Below are 22328 nucleotides of genomic sequence, written 5' to 3' on the forward strand. Positions count from 1 at the left end.
TGTTGTCAGGGATTCTGCATCTCGGATGAGGGTGGGAGAGCATTTCACCAGCATGGAACCGTGAATGAGAATGTTCTGGAAAGAGATTTAGTGGCTTTCTGTGATGGAACCACGAGACGTCGCTCGTTGACCGATCGTAGGCTTCTGGTAGGGATGTAGACTCATAGGAGTGAGTGAAAGTAGGAGGGAGCTGACCCTGTGATAGATCTGTTAGCAAGCGTCAATGCCTTGAGCTTGATGCGAGCAGCGAGTGGTAGCCAGTGCAGAGAGATGAACAGAGGAGTGACGTAGGCCCTTTTGGGCTCGTTGAAGACGAGACGAGCTGCAGCGTTCTGAATCATTTGTAGAGGTTTAGTTGCACATGATGGAAGTCCAGCCAGAAGAGAATTGCAGTAATCAAGCCTAGAGATGACCAGGGCCTGGACGAGAAGTTGTGTTGCATGCTCAGTTTCTCTCTGGTGACATATGCAGGACATCTCTAATCATTTATCCTGCTTTAACCACTGAAAGCTCGCATTTATCTGCCTCCATTTTTTAGTGCGATGCCCACATCTCAAATTCCAATGCATTGATATAACCAAGTCCCGCCCTGCTTTTTTCCCCCCCTTTTCGATAAGCCGTTACTCTTGGATGTACATCAAAATACAGAAGAAAAGATCTGTCGCTACTTCTGTTTCATAAGCATATATACATTTATCTTGTTAAATTTGTTTACAGTGAACTTTAACATTTATATTCTTTCTCTTGCAGAAAAATTATAATTATGCACTTGTCAAGCCATTAGCTGTGTTTTTTTTAAATTTCAAAGTGAAAATAGAGGGAGTAACAGTGACCTCTACAGGTGAAAAGAAGTAAAAACACATCTGCTATGTTTTAAAGTCGGCATGAAATGATGAAACGGAAGTTGAAAATAGTATTTTCTTCTCTATTTGTGGCATATATCTTAGATATAAGCTTCTGGAATGAGAAAAGTTTGATTTCGTCCTCCAGAAATTGATTGGATCATAGGAAGTTGGGCATTGCTAACTAAAAGGAGGCAGATCTGAATGCCAGTTTGCAGTCTGTTGTGAAGGATATTTAGTTCCACCTTCCGCCGAGACACGCGTCATGAAGAGAACAGATGTCGTTTCAAGGGGGAGGGGAGGGTGAGACGTTTTTGATTAAAGATTACGAATATGAATTAAAAAAAAAAGTAATAATGTGCATGGATAAATCATTTATAATAAGCACTGCAATATTCTAGTAGAAAAAACTGAATTGTCCATTTTTATTTCATGGGGACTTTAATGACTTTCAAATGAATGGATGGCTAACAGATGGCTATTTGTAACATCTGAGTGCATCAAGGGTGAGACCAATCAGAAGGCATGCTTTGGGTCAAAAGAGTTAGCTAAGACCGAGAACAGTGCACAGACACCTGTCAATCAAAGGTTCAGATCCACATGTGCAGAGAACACCTGCAGCCACTACCCTTCACCTGTGACTGCAGCAACCGAAGCAGAGCTGTGGCTCTGATCCAAAACCTAGTCAGCTGCCTTGCTGTCTAATGCTTATATAGGCATAAGGCAACATCCTAATTGAAAAGTTACCGATTTTGAAGGCTCTACAAATGCACAGGACAATCAACTTTTTTTTCAATCAACGCAATTGTTATTAGAGTACAGAAATTAGTTTGGTTTTAACATGTTGTAAAATATAATGCAGCACTATAGACACGTTAAAAGTTGGCATGAAACTGAAAACACGGTAGTCTTTACTTATATGTTCAAGTTACACGGCTTCTTGAACAATCAAAAAGTAGGAAGTTAAGCTTTTGATTAAAAAGAGGGCACATTATGATTTGCATGGATAAATCATTTATTATAAACACTACAATTTTCCATTAAAAAAGTAATGTTCATGCTGACATTTAGTTTTTTTCACTGAGCTTGTTGCACTGTATGATGAGGCTGGCTTTTTCATAAAGGATACATGTATTGCTACCCTTAAGCCACCATGAAATCAAAATAGCTAATTCCTATTTTTTGATGGAACATTGCAATATTTATTATAAATGATTAATCCGTGCACATCATTATTATTATTTTTGAATTCATGTGCCTCGTAATCTTTAATCGAAATAACTTCCCCTTCTCTCTCGCAGCGACATCTCTTCTCTTCTCTGATGATGTGTTTACTGAGGTGAGGGCGGGGCAACCTGTCACTCACATGAGATCCACCAATAGCAAACCACAAACATCCAATCAATTCCCCATGGACAAAATCAAGTCCCGCCCTACTTTTTTTCTTGTTCCAGAAGACGTTTCACTCGGATATACGTCACAAAGGGGAATAAAAGACTTGCAAATATTATCTTAATATTGTAATATTATCCTTAGAGCACAAGTTGTAATTGCTTGTGTTGGCTTAACTGAATACATGAAGTTAACTAACCACATAACATCATGTAATATATCATAGCTGTATATGGACATTACTTTGATACACTCATCTCTGACCGATAACAGAATTCTTCCTAAATTATAACATTAAAACAAGCATTTTCTGTAAAGCTTTGAAGAAAAGAAAAATGTATAGTGAAAAGCGCTGCACAAATAAACTTGAACTGAATTAACAGCCACAGTGCAGCTGTACAATATTCACACTAGGTAGGGGTGTATATGATTTGCAAATGAGTCATACCAGCATGAGGGAAGAAGGAGGAGGGGATGAAGAAGTCCAGCTCAGCTTCATTTTTCATTTTTACAAATTCAATTCCGATTAAAGGAGTCATGCTTTAAATTTTTACTTTATCTCCCTTTGTCAATCCATCAGAACAAAAGCACTATTCCACTTGGTGGAACAATTTGATTAATCTGCAAGATCCTTTTTTAAATATGTATGTAGGCCAGCAGTCTTTCTTTGGCAGGTCATTTGAAATCATCCACAGAATCCCTATCATCTCCTGCTCTTTCTCTGGCACGTGAAAAATCAATCCGAATGTGGCACCTTTTCAAGTAGAGCTCATTTTAGAGAAAAATACTTGTTTTCGAGATAAAATCAAGGAATAAAAGAAATGGCATATGAATAAAGCCATTCAGACATTTGATACCACTGTTGATGCTACCAATCAACTACTGGATTTTTATATTTTCTGAAGGAAATGTAAGTGTTTGCACATGCTAAACTCACAGGCACAATGCTATAGTGTTGCTAGGGCATTGCTTTGTGATTTCTAAGGTTGTTGCTAGGTAATTATTTACCGTTCCCAAGTCAAAAGAGCCCATTTTATGTCTCAATGTGGCTTGGGTTTCTTCTTCAATAGAAAACATCACTAATATATTGCATTTGCAATAATTATTATCAACGCTATTTTAATAATACCAAAATAAACACTTAATAATTTACGATAAAATCTTTATTTTTCAGTAAATATCACCATAATCTCTTAATGAAACCGGATTACTGTACAATAGATTTTACTAAAAGGATGTTTGACGCCATCTTTTGGAAGGAGAGACACATTACAAAAACACACAAGGCGACACAGCCCTAAACTTACAGTGCAAGTAGGGTTGTAAACAAGATAGCCTGTTTATTTATGTTTTTACTTTTGTGTGCCAAACTTGTTAACCCAGGGGCGTAATTTGTGGGGGGGTTGGGGGGGAGATAACCCCCCCAATATTTAAGTCTTTGCATTACAACCCCCCCCCAATATTTATACCATGATCACATGAAAAATATGCAGAATAATTTTTCAACCCCCCCAATGTTCAAACCAAATCTACGCCCTTGTGTTAACCTCATATAAGAATCCAATAGTCAACTGTGACGAGCTCAAGCTCCAGCCTCATGATAACAGACAGCTAATAGTCTGTAATTTGTGCATTTATTGAAACCTTTTGAAGCTGCATTTGTCTTGTGTGCATCCAATGGATTTGTGGTTGTATATCCAGCCTTGCAAAGCGGTTACATGACTAATGTGATTCTCACAAACTGACAACTGTTTTAGCTTGATTTAATAGCTGTTACCAATTGTACTGCATTCTGATGGAAGTCATCAAGATACACATATTCATAGATAAAAGGATTTGTCTTGGATATTTCATACCCCTTGTATTTCCCAACAGCACTCCTTGTCCTTTGCCTCACATGCTGGTCATGAGTCCCAGTGTCGTCCCACTGGACTCCAGCTGTTCTTCGGACTGTTCGTTTTTTTTCCAGGAACTGCGGTGTCACGGTCCATTACAGCAGAAACATTTATTAAAAAGAGCTTGATCATCGATTCAAAATATTTTAAGTGAATCCAAGTCAGACGTCAGAGCTTCAAGGTCAGAGGAAAAGAACTCGAAAATGAGAGCATGGGGTGCTGGTGAGAAATGGGCAGAGTAACGAGGGAGGTTCTGGTGTGTTATTTCTTAGATAGTCAAACATTAAGCAGCGAAAAAACTGAGAAAAGACAGCTGAAACCGAAAGGGAAGAGGAAGTTGTTGGGAAAGAGATTTTTGAGATAGCAGCGCAACAACACTGGAAGAAATAAATCTCAGTAAACAAACACCCCAGTATGGAGGAGTTCAGTTCAGAGGATTCTGGTGTTCAAGATGTGGGACCTCAAATCAACGGGCTGGTGGTCCGGATCCTGGAGACGATGTCAGTGCTGCTGGTGCGGGTCAGACAGAAGGTTCTGGAAATAGCTGTTCTGATCTGTGTGATTCTGCTGTTGTTCTGGGTGGCTTTATTCCTCTACGGCAGTTTCTATTATTCCTTTATGCCCACAGCCAATTTCATCACACCTGTCCACTTCTTCTACAGGTGAGATGTGTACAGTTACCTAGCAGGATACACTACCTTAAATCATTTTCTTAATCAGTTTTTCTGATAAGTATAAATGCAATACGTTTATTTTTTTTAAAGCATAAACCCTATTAAATTATGATACTCTCTTAAAAATGAAGGTTCCAAAGTTTTTTTTTAACAGCAATGCCATAGAAGAACAATTTTTGGTTCCCCAAAGAACCTGAACAGTTCTTTAAACTATTTTTTTCTTAGTGTGAAGAACGTAATCTAAAGAAACTTTTTCCTCTAGAGAACCTTTTGTACAATTGAAAGGTTCCATGGGATGTTAAATGTTCTTCATGGAACCATTAATGCCAATTGAATAACCTTTATTTTTGAGAGTAAAAGAAAACACTTTTTTCTTACACAAAAAAATTAATAAAAAATTGTGTGTGTGTGTGTTTTTGAGTTGAATTATAATATGTTTTATAAAACATAACAATTCAATAGATGGTTGAGAGATTCCTCAAAAGTATCATATTTGATACTGTACATTTTAACAGGATTTTTGTTACAGGATTAGGTAAACTATGTACAACTTGAAATATTTCTCACGGACCAAGGTATAAAAGTGATTCTTATGTTAACTTTATTAAAATTAGTAAAGATTCTACAGCAAAAAAAAAAGAACAAAAAAAAAAGGCATGAATCGCGAGCTGAAGGGGAACGTTTTTAGAATGACACTAAAAGGCCTTTTACTTGCTAAAAACAAGTATAAACTATCAATCAGATGACAGAAGGCATGTAGTAGATTGCGTACTTTTTTCAGTTACATTTTTCAGTAAAGTTTTGACATGTTGATAATTTAAAGGCCTTCGAAATTTGCCTACTTAGAAAGTAGGCTTTCTAAGGTAAACTTGATACTTGAATATTGGGATATTAAATATTAAATGTCACAGAATCAGCCTACATTCATCAGAGTGTTGACTGTAGTAGTTTATCATCTGTTTGTTCATGTCAAATGTGTTTCTGATCAACAGGACTGATTGTCCATCTCCTCATCACCCCATGTGTTCTTTCCCTGTGGCTAATGTCTCTTTACTGAAAAATGGAAAGCATCAGGTGACCATCCTTGATCTAATCCTTGTTTAAGTTTTTTATTTGAACTTTTTAATATCTTTACAAACTAATGAAATAGGCCTATACTATTATTTATTATGTGAAACTGTGCAAAGTGTTTCAAACACCAGCATGCTGCATTGTCATCACATGACCTCCTCATTGCATGTTTATCTCAGTGGTGTTTAGTTATGTTAAAAATAAATACATATTTTATTTTAGCATCTTAATCCAATTTTGTGCTAAAATGATCAAATAATTAAGAAATAAATATTCTCAAATTCATGGCAGACATCACTTTTGGTTTATTCAGTCACAGTGCTCTACAGTGGGCTCAGTTTGTTTACTGCACATATCGGGAGATTCCATGCATGCAGAATATTTGCATACTGTGCACAGTGGACATATTTCCCATATAGTTTGAGTGGTATAATATTTCATATACATCCATGCTGTTTTTTGCTTTTCTCTTTCCTGCCTACAGGTAATGACGCACGACCAGCCCTATCAGATCGCACTAGAACTGGAAATGCCAGAGTCTCCAGCCAATCAGGAGCTGGGAATGTTCCTACTGAAAATCTCTCCTTATTCTAAAGCTGGTCAGATTGTTGACATATCAACACGTTCTGTAAGTGCACAAACTAGGAGGCAGTGAAACACATGAAAATTTATTTTTATGATAAAAGTTGTCAAACAAGTAAATTGACTCCGGACCATTGAATTATTAGAAAATAATGCACATCCGGGGTGTTAATGCGGCCACGACGCGAAGAGGGTGTGCATTATTTTGTAATAATTCAACAGACCTTAGTCAATTATTCAGCTTATACTATGATTATCACACCTCAAGACATTGTTCATATGTTATATTTCAAGACATTTGTCAGGTTTTTGTCCTTAAAACGCTCTTGTTTGTTGGACTAATTTCTTATACATCTTATCCCATGTCTCCGTTGCTAATTCCAAAACATTTTAGAGCTAGTAATGGAGACATGAGCCATTGATAGCAGACTAATGCAGTTATTAGAGAGAGAGAGAGAGAGAGAGAGAGAGAGATTATACGTATAGTTCACCCAAAAAAATTTATTCTGCCATCATTTACTCACCCTCAAGTTGTTCCAAACCTGTATGAATTTCTTTCTTCTGTTGAACACAAAATAAGATATTTTGAAGAATGTTGGTAACCAGACAGTTGATAGACAACATTGACTTCCATAGTATGGGGAAAAAATACTATGGAAGTCAATGGGGCCTATTAACTGTTTTGCAACAGTAACTGTTGCAAAATATAGGTTCTCCAAGACGAGCTTCCTGAGCTTTCTGCCCCCATTTTTAGAAGATCCTGTTTCACAATGCTCCAGCTGTGGTTTCATCTTTCTCTCTCTCTCTCTCTCAGGCGATGCTCCATTATCGCTCCTCTCTTCTTCAGGCTCTGGGCACAGTGGTCTTCTCCCCCATGCTGTTAACAGGAGCATCTGAGCAGAAGCAGTCAATCAAAGTGGAACTGTACTCTGAATTCAGAGATAATTCTGTGAGTGATGATTCTGAAAACCCTAGCAACTGCATAGCAACTTACTAAAACAACTCAGAACACCCTAGCAAAGCACTGGCAACCACCCACAACACATTGTGCCGCAGATTTTAGTATATACACACACAAGAACTTCACATTTTCTTCACAAAGTAAAAAAAAATGTAAATGTTATATTAAGAGTGGAAATAAATCTACAGTATACGAGCTGTGGAACAAACCCAGTACAGTTGTCTCTTTTCTCTGTTCAGTACAAACCCATTGTTGGAGCTTTCATTGAGATCCATTCCCAGAATGTTCAGATCTACAGAGCGCATCTCTACATCTTCGCTCACTTTACAGGCATCAGGTTTGTGTAATCCTGTATATTTACTTAGTTGCTTTAATAAAATCCTAACATTCTTCATCCAGGCGTGTCTCTCTGATCTTCACAGGTACCTGCTGTATCACTTCCCCCTGACAACAGCACTGATCGGAGTGATGAGTAACTTTACTTTCCTCAGTTTGATCACCGTTCTCAGTTTCCTGCAGTTTAATCTGGGTAGTCGCAGGATATCTGGAAAGGTGCGCTGTTCTAAAATATCGATCTATCTATCTATCTATACATCCATCCATCCATCCATCCATCCATCCATCCATCCATCCAATCTACCTAGGCTATCTATCTTATCATCCAGGCTATCCATCCATCCATCCATCCAAGCTATCTATCCAGGCTATCCATCTATCTATCCATCCATCCATCCATGCTTGCTATCTTATCTATCCATCCATTCAAGCTATCCATCCATTCATTCATCCAAGCTATCATCCATTCATCCACCCATCCATCCAAGCTATCCATTCATTCGTACATCCATCCATCCACCCATCCAAGCTATTCATTCATTCGTCCGTCCGTCCATCCATCCATCCATCCAAGCTATCCATTCATTCATCCACCCATGCTCTCTATCATATCTAGCAATCCATCCAACCTATCTATCTATCCATCCTTCCAATCTATTTATCCTGGCTATCCATCCATCCATTTTTCACACGGTGTTTTCTTTGCTTCAGGCTGATATGCAACAAGAGGAAATGAATGAACAAGATGACCCGGATGATCAGTTTGAACCCCTAGATGAAAGAAATGCACCAGGTGAAGCTCATGTACTGTTTCAAACCAATTGCAACTGCTTTAATAAAAAAGGTTAAAATCCTTAATTGAAAAAAAAAAAATGTTTTACTTGAAATAATGTACATAAAGTCATTTAAATGGATAGTTCATCTATAGATTAAAATAACTCTTGAGTGAAATGAAAATAAATGAGATCAATGCACATTCAAATCAATAAAGCATCTAAATATGAAAGGCTAGCAGGTAAATGTGGTTCATTCATGCCATTTCTAACCTTTCTTGACTGTGCGTTGATCTAATTCTGTGAACAGCCACTACAACAGACTTGTTGGATTCCCCCATTTTTATGGGAAATGTTGACAACATGGAGTGCAATTCTGTGGAGTTGGAAGAATCCATTCCAGACATGGGGGTGGAGGAGAGTGAAGACTCCAGAGAACTTGCTGAAGATGAACCCATCTGTGAGGCTGGGGATGGAGAAATGATTTTGAGGCACAGGCATTTATCACAGGGCATGATACAAACTTCTCAAGCATTAACAGACACCATAGATAAAAATTACCATCATGTTGGCGTCTGTACAACCTTCTAGAGAAGGAATGGAGCCATCTTCTAAATGAGGGTAAAGGTTATGAAAAGCAAAGGCCACCAAGTTGACTTCATATATTTGGTAACAGTTTCCTTGTTTAAAATATACAAACTTTATGCTAGCCTGAAATAATCGCTTGTATGCCTGTCATTATTTCAAAAGTAATCAAGACAAGCACAATTATATTACCACCATTTATTATTTCTCAAGTACTGACATAACCTATATCCAAACTAACCGTTCCAGAAGTATCCTTTGTTGTGGAATATAATATAATAACAACAACAACACCACCTACAGCACTGAAAACAGAGAGACTGTGTCAATAAATAGCCCAGAGGGGAAGAATGGCATTTGGTTGTGGCGTATGTGTGGAAAATGACATTATTAATTTGCATTCATTTACATGCATTTCTCTTGGAAACACAAAGACAACCAGAGGAATATCTATTGGTTGTGACAGCAGAAAGTGCTGAGGATATGACTTTACTGAAGGTTATTTGTGGAAATGTGACATTTATAATTATGACTTTTAATAAAAAAAAAACTAAAAAAAACTTACATTTTAATGTGAAAAAAAGACTTCAAATTTAATGTAAAAAAAATAAAATGTTGAAGTATTTGTACATCATGGTATACTGTCTTTAATTTACACTGATTTTACATATAAAAATAACACACTGTATTATAATAGAGAATTTAATGAGAATTACAAAACAACTCAAAATGACAATTTGGAGCAAGATGTACAAAACAAGTAATATAATCTTTAGTTTATGGTTTCAATTCAATTCAATTCCCAGGAAATGTGCATTCTGATAAAACAAGAAAGCATCTGCCAAATGGAAATGCATCCATGACACGGTTGCAAGAGTCAGTCATTGCTCAACACTAAAAAGTGTGGGTCAGCCCTCGGCACAACCTCCAAAAGAGCTCATTGTCAAAAAGGTTGTGGAAAACCGTGATGTCACATTATGCAAATCACTGCTGGAAAACGTTGACAGCAAGACTTTGAACTGGCATTTAGTCTTTGATGCTGAACTGCTGGATGATTCAACTTAACACACAGGAGTGATGAAAGATTGGCAGATCGGGTACGTGGGAGTTGGTGCCTTTTTTCCCCTACAAGTAATTGTTTTGAACTTTGTGCCACTTAGCATATGTGGGCTATTTCCTGGGCAGATAAAGTTTGGTATAGTAAACAACAATAGTTTATTGATAAGATGAATATTGTATCTGTCTATTCATCTGTCTTCTTTAGGTATTCTATTATGATTTCTCAAATAATGATTTTGTTTATCCCCCCCAGATTCCCTTTCTCTAGAGCTCAAAATAACAAAACACGAGTTTCGTCCGTTTCTGATGAGAATTTCCATCTTAGCGGCTTCATGAAAGACTTGGATTCGACACCAGAAAGAATGAGCACATTGTCAGAAAAGAAAAGCAATGGAAGGGATGGGGAGAGCATGAGAGATGCCGTAGAAGACAAGATGTTTGATTTCTCACCATCCTTGAACAATCAAAGTCAATATAACAAGAACACAGTCTTCAGAGCCAGACCTAAACTGGCTGCCGCTCAATCCGTCCTTTCTTCCAAGCTAGAAGAGCCAACTGGAACTCAGATAAATGCATATGAGGAAACGGAGGACGCGAAACCAGGTCCTCTGGAATATGTATGTGTGGATCTCCCACCAAAACCTGCAGGAGAAATGACCAAGGACGAGGACGTGGAAGAGCAGAGAGTGAAAGAGAGGGTGATGGCTAGTGAAAATCTTGTTGAAGAGGGTTCAAAAGTGACACTGAATGCAGCAACTAGGCAAAGCCTGTGGAGAGGCGAGATGGTTCTGAAGCAAAGGGTGCGGGAAAGGCTGGGAGGAGGTCTGGAGAGTATCGATGAGAGTAACGAGGGAGAATTCAACAACAAACGAGTGCACAGGAAGAAGAGTTGGGGCTTAAAACACAGAAGCACACAAACGTTTGGGTCATCACGGGATGGAGATCATTATATGCAGGGAAGCATGAAGAGAGATGGTGAGGAAGAATTAGTTCCCCACTCGGTTCTCTCTCGGGTTCTCCTTCACTCCTCTGCTTCATCATCCTCCTCTTCATTCAACAACTCCTCAGCAGAAAGTGATGAAGTCTTCAGCGAGAGTGAGGATACGGCCGCCAGGAGGCAGACGATGAAGAAGGTGAGTGGAATTCTGGGAAAGCTTAGAAAGCACAAAGCAGTTTATCTTGATTCTGCAGAATCTCTCAGGATCAGTTAAACTGGTGTCAGGTTCAGACTGAACTCTGGACCAACTGAAAAGGACTCTATTTGTTGGGTGCACTGAAATGTGTTAGACAATTTGCATGTACCATAACACAGCGTATTTGAATAAGTTATTTGCATAGTGTTGTAGACAGAAAGTAGCAGGTTACGGTCACATTTGCAATATTCCAAAACAAATTCTTTAAACGTCATATTAAAACACGCAATATACTCTATAATGCATCAAGTAGCGAGTAACATCTTTGGGTTTGAACTGTTTCACCATTAGTAGGGTATAACAATAAACCCTTCAAGGTTAAAAAAGCATGCCATTTTATGAACAATGTTAGAAAATGAAACACAGAAAATTGTTTTGAAGGTACTGTCACTAAATGACCCCGTTTTTCCCCAGTGTCGATCTTGGAGAACATTTTTGACCATGATGCAGTGGTCCAAACGTACACAAAGCTCATGGATCCAGCTAGCTGGTCACCAAGGTACGTAGTTCAGGCTTTTCTAAAGGACACAGCATTTTGACCCTCACCATACCTTCACCATTTTCTATCAAAAAACATCATGTTAAATAAAATGGGTTTGAACAATACTTTTGAACGAAGCAGTATTTTGTAGACAAAATGTGTTTTGTGTGGTTTCTCTAGGTAATGTAAGGCTGAGTGAGGGTGGGGAGGTGCTCAAGAGGTTTTGCAAGGTGGAAGATGTCTGTCTGCAGGCCCTCATGTCTGATGCACTCTGTCAGTTCGTGCCTCATTATTTTGGGCACATCAGTCAGGATGGAGAGAGATACATCCGTCTAGAGGACCTGCTTAGTGGTCTCAAACATCCTGTCATCATGGACTGCAAAATGGGTGTCCGGTAGGAAGGGAACTAACATTAATTTGCCTTGTTACCTTAAGCCACAATGTCCAGTTGAGTACCTCAAAGTGAGAGACAATACTTTAAAATAATGTTATTTTTGGGTATGCTTTATAAAATATTGATACATTTGCCTGCAAGTTTGAAAATCAATGTTGCACAAAAGTTCTGATTAGTGATGCACTGACATTTCAGCAACTAAAACTATTCAGCAACTGGATCAGCAAAAAAAAAGTACAATACTGTGCAAAGTTCTTAGACACGTTAGTATTTTCACCCCCCAAAAATGGTTTTAAGCCAAAATGATTTGCTGTATGTCAGTAGGAAATATCAGTTTACATTTCAAAACATTAATTTTGCCATTAATTGTAATAATCCAGTGATATTTGTGTATGCACAAGGAGTCTGACAACAGCCAGGTATGATCCACACGGAGATCTGATCTCACCATCATCAAGTTTATCTGTGATTACATGAAGAAACAGAAAAAATAGACAAAAACTAGATCTAGACTAACTAAATCTAGAAGAACTGTGGCAAAGTCTCCTAGACGCTTGAAGAAACCTTCCTGCAAAGATACAGTACTATGAACAGTTATAGGCACTTGCTATAACTGTAAAAATGCTGTAAAGTGAGGATGCTTCCAAAAATAATGCCATAAATTGATTTTATTTATCAATTAACTTCTATGAACTAAATCAAATCAATATTTGGTGTGACCGTTGCATTTAAAACAGCTTTTGTCCTGATACACTTGCACATAGTTTTTCAGGTATCTTTGCAGGAAGGTTTCTTCAAATGTCTTGGAGACGTTGCCACAGTTCTTCTAGATTTAGTCTGTCTCAGTTTTTCTGTTTCTTCATGTAATCACAGATAAACTCGACGATGGTGAGATCAGATCTCAGTGAGGATCATAGCGGCCTGAACAGAATATCAACTTTAGTTACCCAATTACCCAAATGTAACTTTATATTCGGTTTTGGTTTCAGCTATTTGAAAACATCCTTTTTGGTAAAAATTAATTTAGGTGAATCACTAGTTTTTAATATAACCTATGTGTCCAAAATACCATTTTAGTTTGCTACTCTACACTTCATTGACCTTATAATCACACTATATTTGAACAATAATACAGTGCCATCTAGAATCTTTGGCATTACTTGCAGGACATACCAAGAGGAGGAGATCATTAAGGCCAGGACCAAAGCCAGCGTACGCTCTGATATGTATCAAAAGATGGTGAAAGTGGATCCGGAAGCTCCCACTGTAGAAGAACACGCACAGAAAGGAGTAACAAAGCTGCGTTACCTGCAGTGGAGGGATGACAGCAGTTCCACCTCATCTCTGGGCTTCCGCATAGAAGGCATAGTGGTAGGAAACATGAGGCTAAAAGAGTTACAAGAGAGACACTGTATGGTCATTTATTTAGATATTTTACTGTTTTTCACTGTTTTTTGTTGTTTTTCAGATTGGGAATGGTAAAGTGTTACGAGACTTTTACAAAACACACACAGAAGCTCAAGTGACAGAAACCCTGCTATCCTTCACCAGGAGCCAGGTTCACATTCTAGTGAGTGGACATAAAAACTCACACACAAATATAAACAAGTCAACATTCACTTGCTTCATTTCTGAAACGACTTTCTTTTCTGGCTGACATCAACAAGCCCTCTTATTTTACCAATAAATTAAACACTTATTGGTTCCTAATAGGTAAAAACTAATCTCACCTTACATTGTATGTTCACATACAGTGATATGCATAAGTTTAGACACCCATGCTAAAGTTGACTAAAAAGAGGAATAAAAAAATCATCTTTTGGAAATTGAACTTAATGCCTTAATTAAATTTTTTTGGGAAAAATCCAACCTTTAAGGACACCAATTTTCTTTGTGAATGAATAATGTATCGTAAATAAATAAATGTTCTTCCTTAAAATACAGGGTGCATAAGTCTGGACACCCCTATGTTAAATTCCCATAGAGGCAGGCAGATTTTTATTTTTAAAGGCCAGTTACTTCATGGATCCAGGATACTATGCATCCTGATAAAGTTCCCTTGGCCTTTGGAATTAAAATAGCCCCACATCATCACATAGCCTTCACCATACCTAGAGATTGGCATGGAGTACTTTCCATAAGATCATGTCTCAATGCAAATTAAACCAGCTATTAGGCTAACTGAAATAAAACCATGCCAATCTCTAGGTACGGTGAAGGCTATGTGATGATGTGGGACTATTTTAATTCCAAAGGCCAAGGGAACTTTATCAGGATGCATAGTATCCTGGATCCATGAAGTAACTGGCCTTTAAAAATAAAAATCTGCATGCCTCTATGGGAATTTAACATAGGGGTGTCCAGACTTATGCACCCTGTATTTTAAGGAAGAACATTTATTTATTTACGATACATTATTCATTCACAAAGAAAATTGGTGTCCTTAAAGGTTGGATTTTTCAAATTTTTTTTAATTAAGGCATTAAGTTCAATTTCCAAAAGATGATTTTTTTTATTACTCTTTTTAGTCAACTTTAGCATGGGTTTTTAAACTTATGCATAGCACTGTATCTTGTTTCACTCGGAATACTTACATTTCAAGAGTAAATTGGGTTGTGAATGGGGATTCATGATGAATTTAAGCTCTGTTTTAGTATGTTTTTGTCCCATATAACTTTTTCTATTATTCTACACCAAATATGCCTACTTGACAATATAATTGAGATACTCATATATATATATAATTGCAGTTCATCCCAAATATATCAAAATATTCTTCATTTGTCACTTTGTGTATCTCAGGAGGCCTACGAATCCAGATTACAGGCACTGAGCGAAGCACTAAAGGAGTCAACCTTTTTCTACAAACACGAGGTTATTGCAAAACGTTAAACTTGTCTACATTATAGAGCTGTTCACTTTGAAGCTTTAAAAACCAGAAGACAATTGGCATTTCAAGCCATTGAGTTTCTTGTTGGTTTTAAAATGGCAAATTTCGATTCATGAGTAAAATAAGACCTACCGAGAGACTATCACGTTTTGTTCTACAACATAAATTGGACACAATTAATACTTCAAGCATGAAATTTAAATCTGCATTTAAAAAAAAGAAAATAGTTAAAAAATGGCCAAATATTTGGCAAAGGACGTGGGTTTTATGTGTTTGACGGATCACAGCTAATTTCACTCAATTGGAACCAGAGTTTGGCCTACGAATGACCTCACAACTGAACAGCTCTATTTTTCATCTTAAAACACAATTTATGGGAATTTTGTTTCCTCTCTGCCTCTGAATAAACATCTCAACTTCTCACAGATCATAGGCAGCTCTTTACTTTTCGTCCACGACTGCAGCGGCAAAGCAAACATATGGATGATAGATTTTGGAAAGACCATCCCAACCCCAGAGGATGTCCAGCTGAGGCATGATGTGCCATGGGTGGAGGGGAACAGGGAGGACGGGTACCTTATCGGATTGACCTCCCTCATCTCTCTGCTGAAGGAAGCCATCAAGCAAGCAGGGGAGCAAAGCCAAGAGGAACCACTTTGATAGTGACCTCACATAAACTCCAGTAAATGACACCAAAAAGACAAATGATTTCACCTTGGATCCAACAATACACAATCCAACTGTTTTTAGGACATGCCAGGTCTATAAAGCTTTAAACAGTTAAAGGGATCGTTCACCCAAAAATGAAAATTCTGTCAACATTTACTCACCCTCAAGTTGTTCCAAACCTGTTTGAGTTTCTTTCTTCTGCTGAACACAGAAGATGATATTTTGAAGAATGTCGGTAACCAGACAGTTGACGGTAGCCATTGACTTCCATAGTAGATTTTTTTTTTTTTTTTTTATAGTATGCAATGGGGACCAGAAACTATTTGATTACCAACATTCTTCAAAATATCAGAAGAAACTCATACAGGCTTTGAACAAAGGATAACAGAATTTTCATTTTTGGGTGAACTGTCCCTTTAATAGTATTAATGAAGCACTTCTGTTGCTATGGTCGTTGCAAATGTTCTTGTGTAAAGCATGCTACTGTTTTTTATTTTATTTTATATTTGTCTATTAAATGTTTTATATACTATAGTTGGTTGTACTTGTGTATGCCTTCGGTTTGATCCACAGCTAATGGCTGTTTTAAAAAACATCATCACTTTATTGCTCATTTGTCACATGGTGGTGGAAAAAATATGGGATGGGAAGAAAAACATATTTTTCAAAGCTTTTGCGTTCCCCCATGAAACGTTGTGTTCTCTCGCAAAACTTTTGCATTCTTTTGCAAACTTTGCATTCTCTCGCAAAACTTGTGAGTTCGGACAAACATTTCCTGTTAATAGTCCAGCTAGAAAATATTATTTGTGAGAGAACGCAAAAGTTTTGATAGAGAACAAAGCTTTGAAAAAAAATGTCCTCCCATCCCATATTTTTTTCCACCTCAATGCCCCTTTAGTTGCTCCGTATGAGTGTTGTTACCTTGCCACATATGCAAATGCATAATACCTTAAAAATGTTAGCTTGTTGAGGTGAGATGAGTTATTAATTTTCCAAGCAATTAGGCTTACGATCTTCACAAGCATTTGAATTATTGTACCTATTTACTTTGAAAGAGGGAGCCATATCTAGAGAGAATTACACAGAGACTTTCATAGAGACTCTTTTGACTTGGATACGCAACCACCAACACCTCAGCCACTGCATAGTAACACTAATTAACCTACTAAGTAACGCTAATGCCACAAAACACTCAGAACACCTTAGCAACCACATAGCAACACCCTAGCAATAGCCCACAACACAAACAACTCACATTTTCTTTCAAATAAATCTAGTTAAAAAAAAAAAGAAACCCTTTAAAAAAAAAAATCTCAAAGCGTAAAACTGATGCTTAATTTATTAACTCAGCTGACAATAAATTATGCATTTTAGATATTTTAAAATATCTAACTTATGGAATGGTTAAAAGTTGCAACTATATTTTATGCTTATGGATCCCTGCAAGACGATATATTTTTGCTCTTGCCTGTTAAATATGCACGCCGCCACGCACATAGCACATGTTTTCGAAGCAAGATGAAGCGGCACGTTTGCATAGAGTCCACGTGCATCAGTGAGAGCAGTGCACGCGGTCGCGCCCGCGGTTCACGTCACGATGACTCGGGAATTGTACCCCAACCTGTCTGTGATGATAACACGGGTTTGCTCCAGTTCAGGTACAAAAAGTATCATGATTTAAGTCTTTAAATGAACCGATATGGTTTGGTGTCTTGTTAAACTATAGTACCGAATCGAAGTTGCACTAGTCTGCATGATATTGATTAAGGCAGTGATTGACAGGTTGTTCATGGTCAGCTGCTCATCTTTACATTTTTATCGCGTTTTTATATTACTAACTTTAACACGTCAACGTTGGTTATTTGGTGCAAAAGGTGAATCACCTCTCCTATTAAGAGGTCGTACCTTTGCAAATGCTGCACATTCATGGTGAATCTGGGTCAAATGAAACCCAATCTTTTGAACCGGATGCAGGTTTTAAACAGTTTAAAACCTGCATCCTGTTCAAAAGACTGGGTTTCATTTGACCCAGATTTAAAACTGGGATGCAAACAGCGCGCTTTTCGGCGCCTCCCGCCTTTTTCACGTCAGTTTGGGTGACTTGGGTCTGAGAGCGTCTAATTATAATTTCACAAAGTCATCTGAAGCCATTCCATTGCTTAATGTGAGGGACAGAAGTCTATTTACATCATTAAATTAAAGTTTACGGAAACTCGGTTTCCCTCCTCTGCGGCTGTCAATCATTCTCCATTCAGTATTCAAACAGCGCGCGCGCCTCGTCCGGTTACAGCAGGATGCACGGTAAAACTCTCTCCAATATGATATATTCACATTATAATGTGAACTTTTAAATGCGCACTTGTGCAGCGCTGCACACTGTGACTCCATGTTGCTTTGAGCACATCATTCTGCACCCGCGATGCGCATACGCGCTTTGTGCACTCTGTTTTGAAGCGTTTCATATTATCATGGTTTTGCGCACTGAAAGATTATTAAAAGCCTATATTTTTTATACCTAGCCTGCACAATACATTTAAAATAAGCATAATTTAATTGTATATTATTTCAGTGTAGTGTAGGCTACATTATACACTTCTGAATTCTTGACATTCATATATAAATATAAAATTGTGAAATGTATGATTGCCTGATTGAATTTTATAAGAGTACTAATAGTAATTTGTTTTTATTAACATGTTTAGATTTTATAAAATTACTGTGCAGATTTTCTCAAGAATTACTTTTTGCTGCTGATTTATACACCCACTAAGTTTAATAATAATACATAATACATTTATGTAATATTTAAAGGTGTTAACTGTAATCTTACACTGCAAAATGATAACTTACAAAGGATTAAATTCATCACAATTATGTAAGTATCTGGATATTTGCCGCGGGGCGAGGGCTTCGATAACCTCTCTCTTTTTTGACCGTACATGTGTTTAAAGTTAGATTACATGTAGGACCGCGTGTAACTTGTTTCTGGCCATGTAGTTGCTTTTTACACCACTTAGCATCACATGCTTATTGTTAATGTTTAATTGTCAACTAACTAAAAAATTCTACCATTAATATAACATGTATTTGTATGTATATTATATTTATATAATTGTATGGTATGAATTATATTTAAATATTACAATCATATAAGTTTATTAGTAATGTACTGTTAAATTGGCGCTGAGAAATGTGAATGTCAGTGCATTTTGGGAATGGTAGTTTTCATTAACTTTTAAAACGAAATGACGTCTTTTAGATGCAATTAATCGTATTCTACTGTTCGTTTTGAGCTCTTTGCATATTCCCTATGTTTTTTTTGTTTTTTTTTTGAAATAATACTTTTATTTTCTTGTTAAACACAGTTGTTTTGTAGTTTTATTATATCAGAAGCTGCTCGTAAGTTAAGTTCATGAACAACAACAATCTGCCTCTGCTTGAATCTTTCCCTCCAATTCCCTTAGATTCGAGTGGCTCTGCTGTGATGAGAGAGGTGTGGAACACTGACAGCTCCTTTACAGGTAAAACTGAACCTGCTGCTATTTAGAGCTGAACTGAATATGCATTTGTACCCATATAGTTATTTTGAGTATTTAAAATATATTTACTTTAAAGGGATGGTTAGTTCACCCAAAAATTAAAATGCTGTCATTAATTACTCACCCTCATGTCATTCCAAACCCATAAGACTTTCATTCATCTTTGGAACACAAATAAAGATATTTCTGATTAAATCTGAGAGCTCTCTGTCCCTCAATTGACAACAGCCAATTTGACGTTTCAAAAAGTTCATAAAGAGATTGTAAAACTAATCCATGCTGTATGAATTGAGCAGTTCAGTCCACATTTTCTAAAGAGACTCGATCGCTTAATAGGATGAACAGATTGAATTTAGGCTTTTATTTTATATTTATTTTTTTAACATTCATCAACTCAGTTGTGGTAAACGGAAGCTCAAGCATGTTTGCCTGACGAGCGAGAACCAATGAGGTTCATTCCCATGTTACACAGCACATTTGATCCTCTGCAAGAACCAATGGGGTTTGTTCTCGTGCATCAAGCAGGTTCGGTTGAGCTTCTGTTTATATTCGCTGATCAATGCTTATATGTGAATAAAAGCCTAAATTCAATCTGTTCATCATATAAAACAATCATGTCTTCAGAAATTTTGGACTAAACCACTCAATTCGTTCAACCTCTTTTTAAAGCATCAAAGTGTAGTTGCGTAGCTGCCAGTGGAGGGGGTGGTAGATTTTTCTTCTTATGCACCTGACTCCTAATTACCTGGGGCGTCTCCAATCGACACCCAAGCGTCTACAGTCGACACTTAATAATATTGACCCGGGACGTCTCCAATCGACACCCAAGCGCCTACAGTCGACACTTAATAATCTTTATACTCTAGCACTGCGTCTACAGTTGACAACTGGCTTCGAGTCGGACGACGTCTCGTCCCTTTTACTATAACACTATCAATGTGTCTAGTAAGCTTCCCTAACTAACTTGTTGCGCAGCATTAACTAGCCAGACTCCAGACAATGCCTTCGAATATGCTTTAATCACGGCCAGAGGATCTCAGACAAATTTCAGAGAGAATCCCACCAGCAAAAAGAATACAACAGTTTTTATAGAATAGGAGCATGGCGAAAATGACATGATACAGTTACATAATTTCCCTACAATTTGATTGGTTCTTCATAGGCAGACCCTTCTGTTACTAGGTAGAAGCAAACTCTGTTTTCTTGATTACCTCATTGTTAAGCACAAGTTTTCAAACCTAGACACCTGTCTCTTTCATTTCCCCTATTTGTTATTTATACACTCACACACTCAAAGTCACTAGTTTTCAACCAAAGGGTTTGGATTCAAAAGCATTATGAATATTGTCCCTGCAAGAAAAATGAATGTTAGTTATGATTAATAAATCCATCACAAGGGACAGAAATCGTTCAGATATCATCAAAAGATCTTCATTTGTGATCCGAAGATGAACGAAAGTCTTTTGGATTTGGAACGACATGAGGGTGAGTAACAATGACAGAATTTTTGGGTGAACTAACCCTTTAAATGAGATATACTTTAAATACTCCCAATAACTCTATTATGGGTACAAATGCATATATATATATATATATATATATATATATATATATATATATATATATATATATATATATATATATATATATATATGCATTAGTCTAATGCCTAATCTACTCCAGTAAAAACATTTTGGAGGATGACCCACCCAATTTTTTTTGCTTCCGACGCCCATGGAATTGAATATATATATATATATATTCAGTTCCATGGGCGTCGGAAGCAAAAAAAAATTGGGTGGGTCATCCTCCAAAATGTTTTTACTGGAGTAGATTAGGGTTGTTCCCAAAGCCAAATACCTTATCTAAAATCTCTATGCAATAATGAGTGAAGTGAATGAGTGAGAGTAAAAATTAAACGTGTGCATAGATCCGTCTATGCTTGCATCTCTCAGAAGTAAGAGCTTGGCAAGAGTAATATCAACTATAATAGGCTACTACATCATATACATGTTCTACAATATGATATCGTATATTGTTGTATGTATATTTAAATATTTAAGCCTTGTACAATATGATACTCAAATGAATGGAATAAGCACAGCACGATCACAAATCAAACAGCACATTAATTGCCGTCTCTGCGTGTCTCCGTCTCTCAGCAACCAAACCAGCTCTAATAGCCTATAATCAACTAAGATTCATATACATTAATTACTACTTGATATGTCTATTTAAATGTATTAAACTTTGTATGATGTGATAAGCTACATGATAGATTTCTTTGTCTCACTCTCTCTTGAAGCTGATCCTCGCTGTCCCCGTGCGTATTTGGCGCTCGAACTGAGTTTTTTTTCCACTGCAACTTTGCTGGCGGCGCGTCGTCTCATTTTATTACGACTCTCAACTGTGTGGTTACAAAGTATATTACAATGGCATCGAACACAGCTCAGCCAATAATAATCAGGAACTGGAAGTGTCTGTTTTTATAGCATGTGTTTTGACACTTTTGTCTGGCTATAGGATGAGAAATTTTTTTGCATAATGCTGCCATGAAGGCAACGTCTTTTTAACAGATATCCCTGCTTGTTTCAGCAAAGACAATGCCAAGATTCATTCTGCACATGTTACAACAGTAACATCATTTACTACTTCATAGTAAAAGAGTTCAGGTACTAGACCGGCCTGCCTGCAGTCCAGACCTGTCTCCTATTGAAAATGTGTGGTGCATTATGAAGCAAAAAATACAACAACAGAGACCACAGACTGTTGAGTACTTAAGGTAATTTATCAATAAGAAAGAAACTTTAACTTCAACAATTAGTGTCAGTTCCAAAACACTTACTGAGTGTTGTTAGAAGAAAAGGTGATGTATCACACTGAACGTATTTTTTACAAAAAATACCACAAATCCCCACTGCGGGACTAATAAAAGATTATCTTATTAAATATCTGATCCTTAAACTGTAATCAATTAAGTATAGCCTAGGTT

At 37.2% G+C, this 22328-nt stretch overlaps 3 protein-coding genes across 5 annotated transcripts in view; all 3 read left to right on the plus strand.

Annotated features, from left to right (window-relative positions):
* Positions 1 to 4000: 4000 nt before the first annotated feature.
* Positions 4001 to 9740, plus strand: bscl2l (BSCL2 lipid droplet biogenesis associated, seipin, like). The gene is made up of 8 exons (XM_082177090.1): positions 4001 to 4791; positions 5796 to 5877; positions 6359 to 6502; positions 7271 to 7405; positions 7657 to 7754; positions 7840 to 7969; positions 8465 to 8546; positions 8837 to 9740. Exons 1-8 carry the CDS (start codon positions 4544 to 4546, stop codon positions 9115 to 9117), a joined length of 1200 nt encoding a protein of 399 aa, XP_082033216.1. The 5' UTR covers positions 4001 to 4543; the 3' UTR covers positions 9118 to 9740.
* Positions 9741 to 9922: 182 nt separating this feature from the next.
* Positions 9923 to 16331, plus strand: LOC309504044 (inositol-trisphosphate 3-kinase B). Of its 2 annotated transcripts, none has more exons than XM_082177009.1 (8): positions 9923 to 10208; positions 10424 to 11303; positions 11778 to 11862; positions 12025 to 12238; positions 13405 to 13609; positions 13707 to 13808; positions 15041 to 15112; positions 15555 to 16331. In XM_082177009.1, the coding sequence occupies exons 1-8, from the start codon at positions 10189 to 10191 to the stop codon at positions 15786 to 15788; spliced, it is 1812 nt and encodes a 603-aa protein (XP_082033135.1). In that variant the 5' UTR covers positions 9923 to 10188; the 3' UTR covers positions 15789 to 16331. The 2 variants fall into 2 exon arrangements, with proteins under 2 accessions (XP_082033135.1, XP_082033136.1); XM_082177010.1 differs by having other exon boundaries at positions 10164 to 10242.
* Positions 16332 to 16473: 142 nt separating this feature from the next.
* The window catches only part of nxf1a (nuclear RNA export factor 1a), a 34809-nt gene continuing 28954 nt past the window's right edge, over positions 16474 to 22328 (plus strand). Inside the window, exons 1-2 of one of the 2 annotated variants that reach the window (XM_082177000.1) lie at positions 16474 to 17455; positions 19262 to 19318. In XM_082177000.1, coding sequence (XP_082033126.1) covers positions 17395 to 17455; positions 19262 to 19318 — 118 coding nt within the window. In that variant the 5' untranslated portion in view covers positions 16474 to 17394. Of the gene's footprint in view, positions 17456 to 19261; positions 19319 to 19772; positions 20822 to 22328 lie in introns of those variants that run through there. The other variant, XM_082177001.1, reaches the window with a different exon arrangement.

The sequence above is a fragment of the Leuciscus leuciscus genome, assembly GCF_965113295.1.
Source record: "Leuciscus leuciscus genome assembly, chromosome: 8".
Lineage (NCBI taxonomy): Eukaryota > Metazoa > Chordata > Actinopteri > Cypriniformes > Leuciscidae > Leuciscus > Leuciscus leuciscus.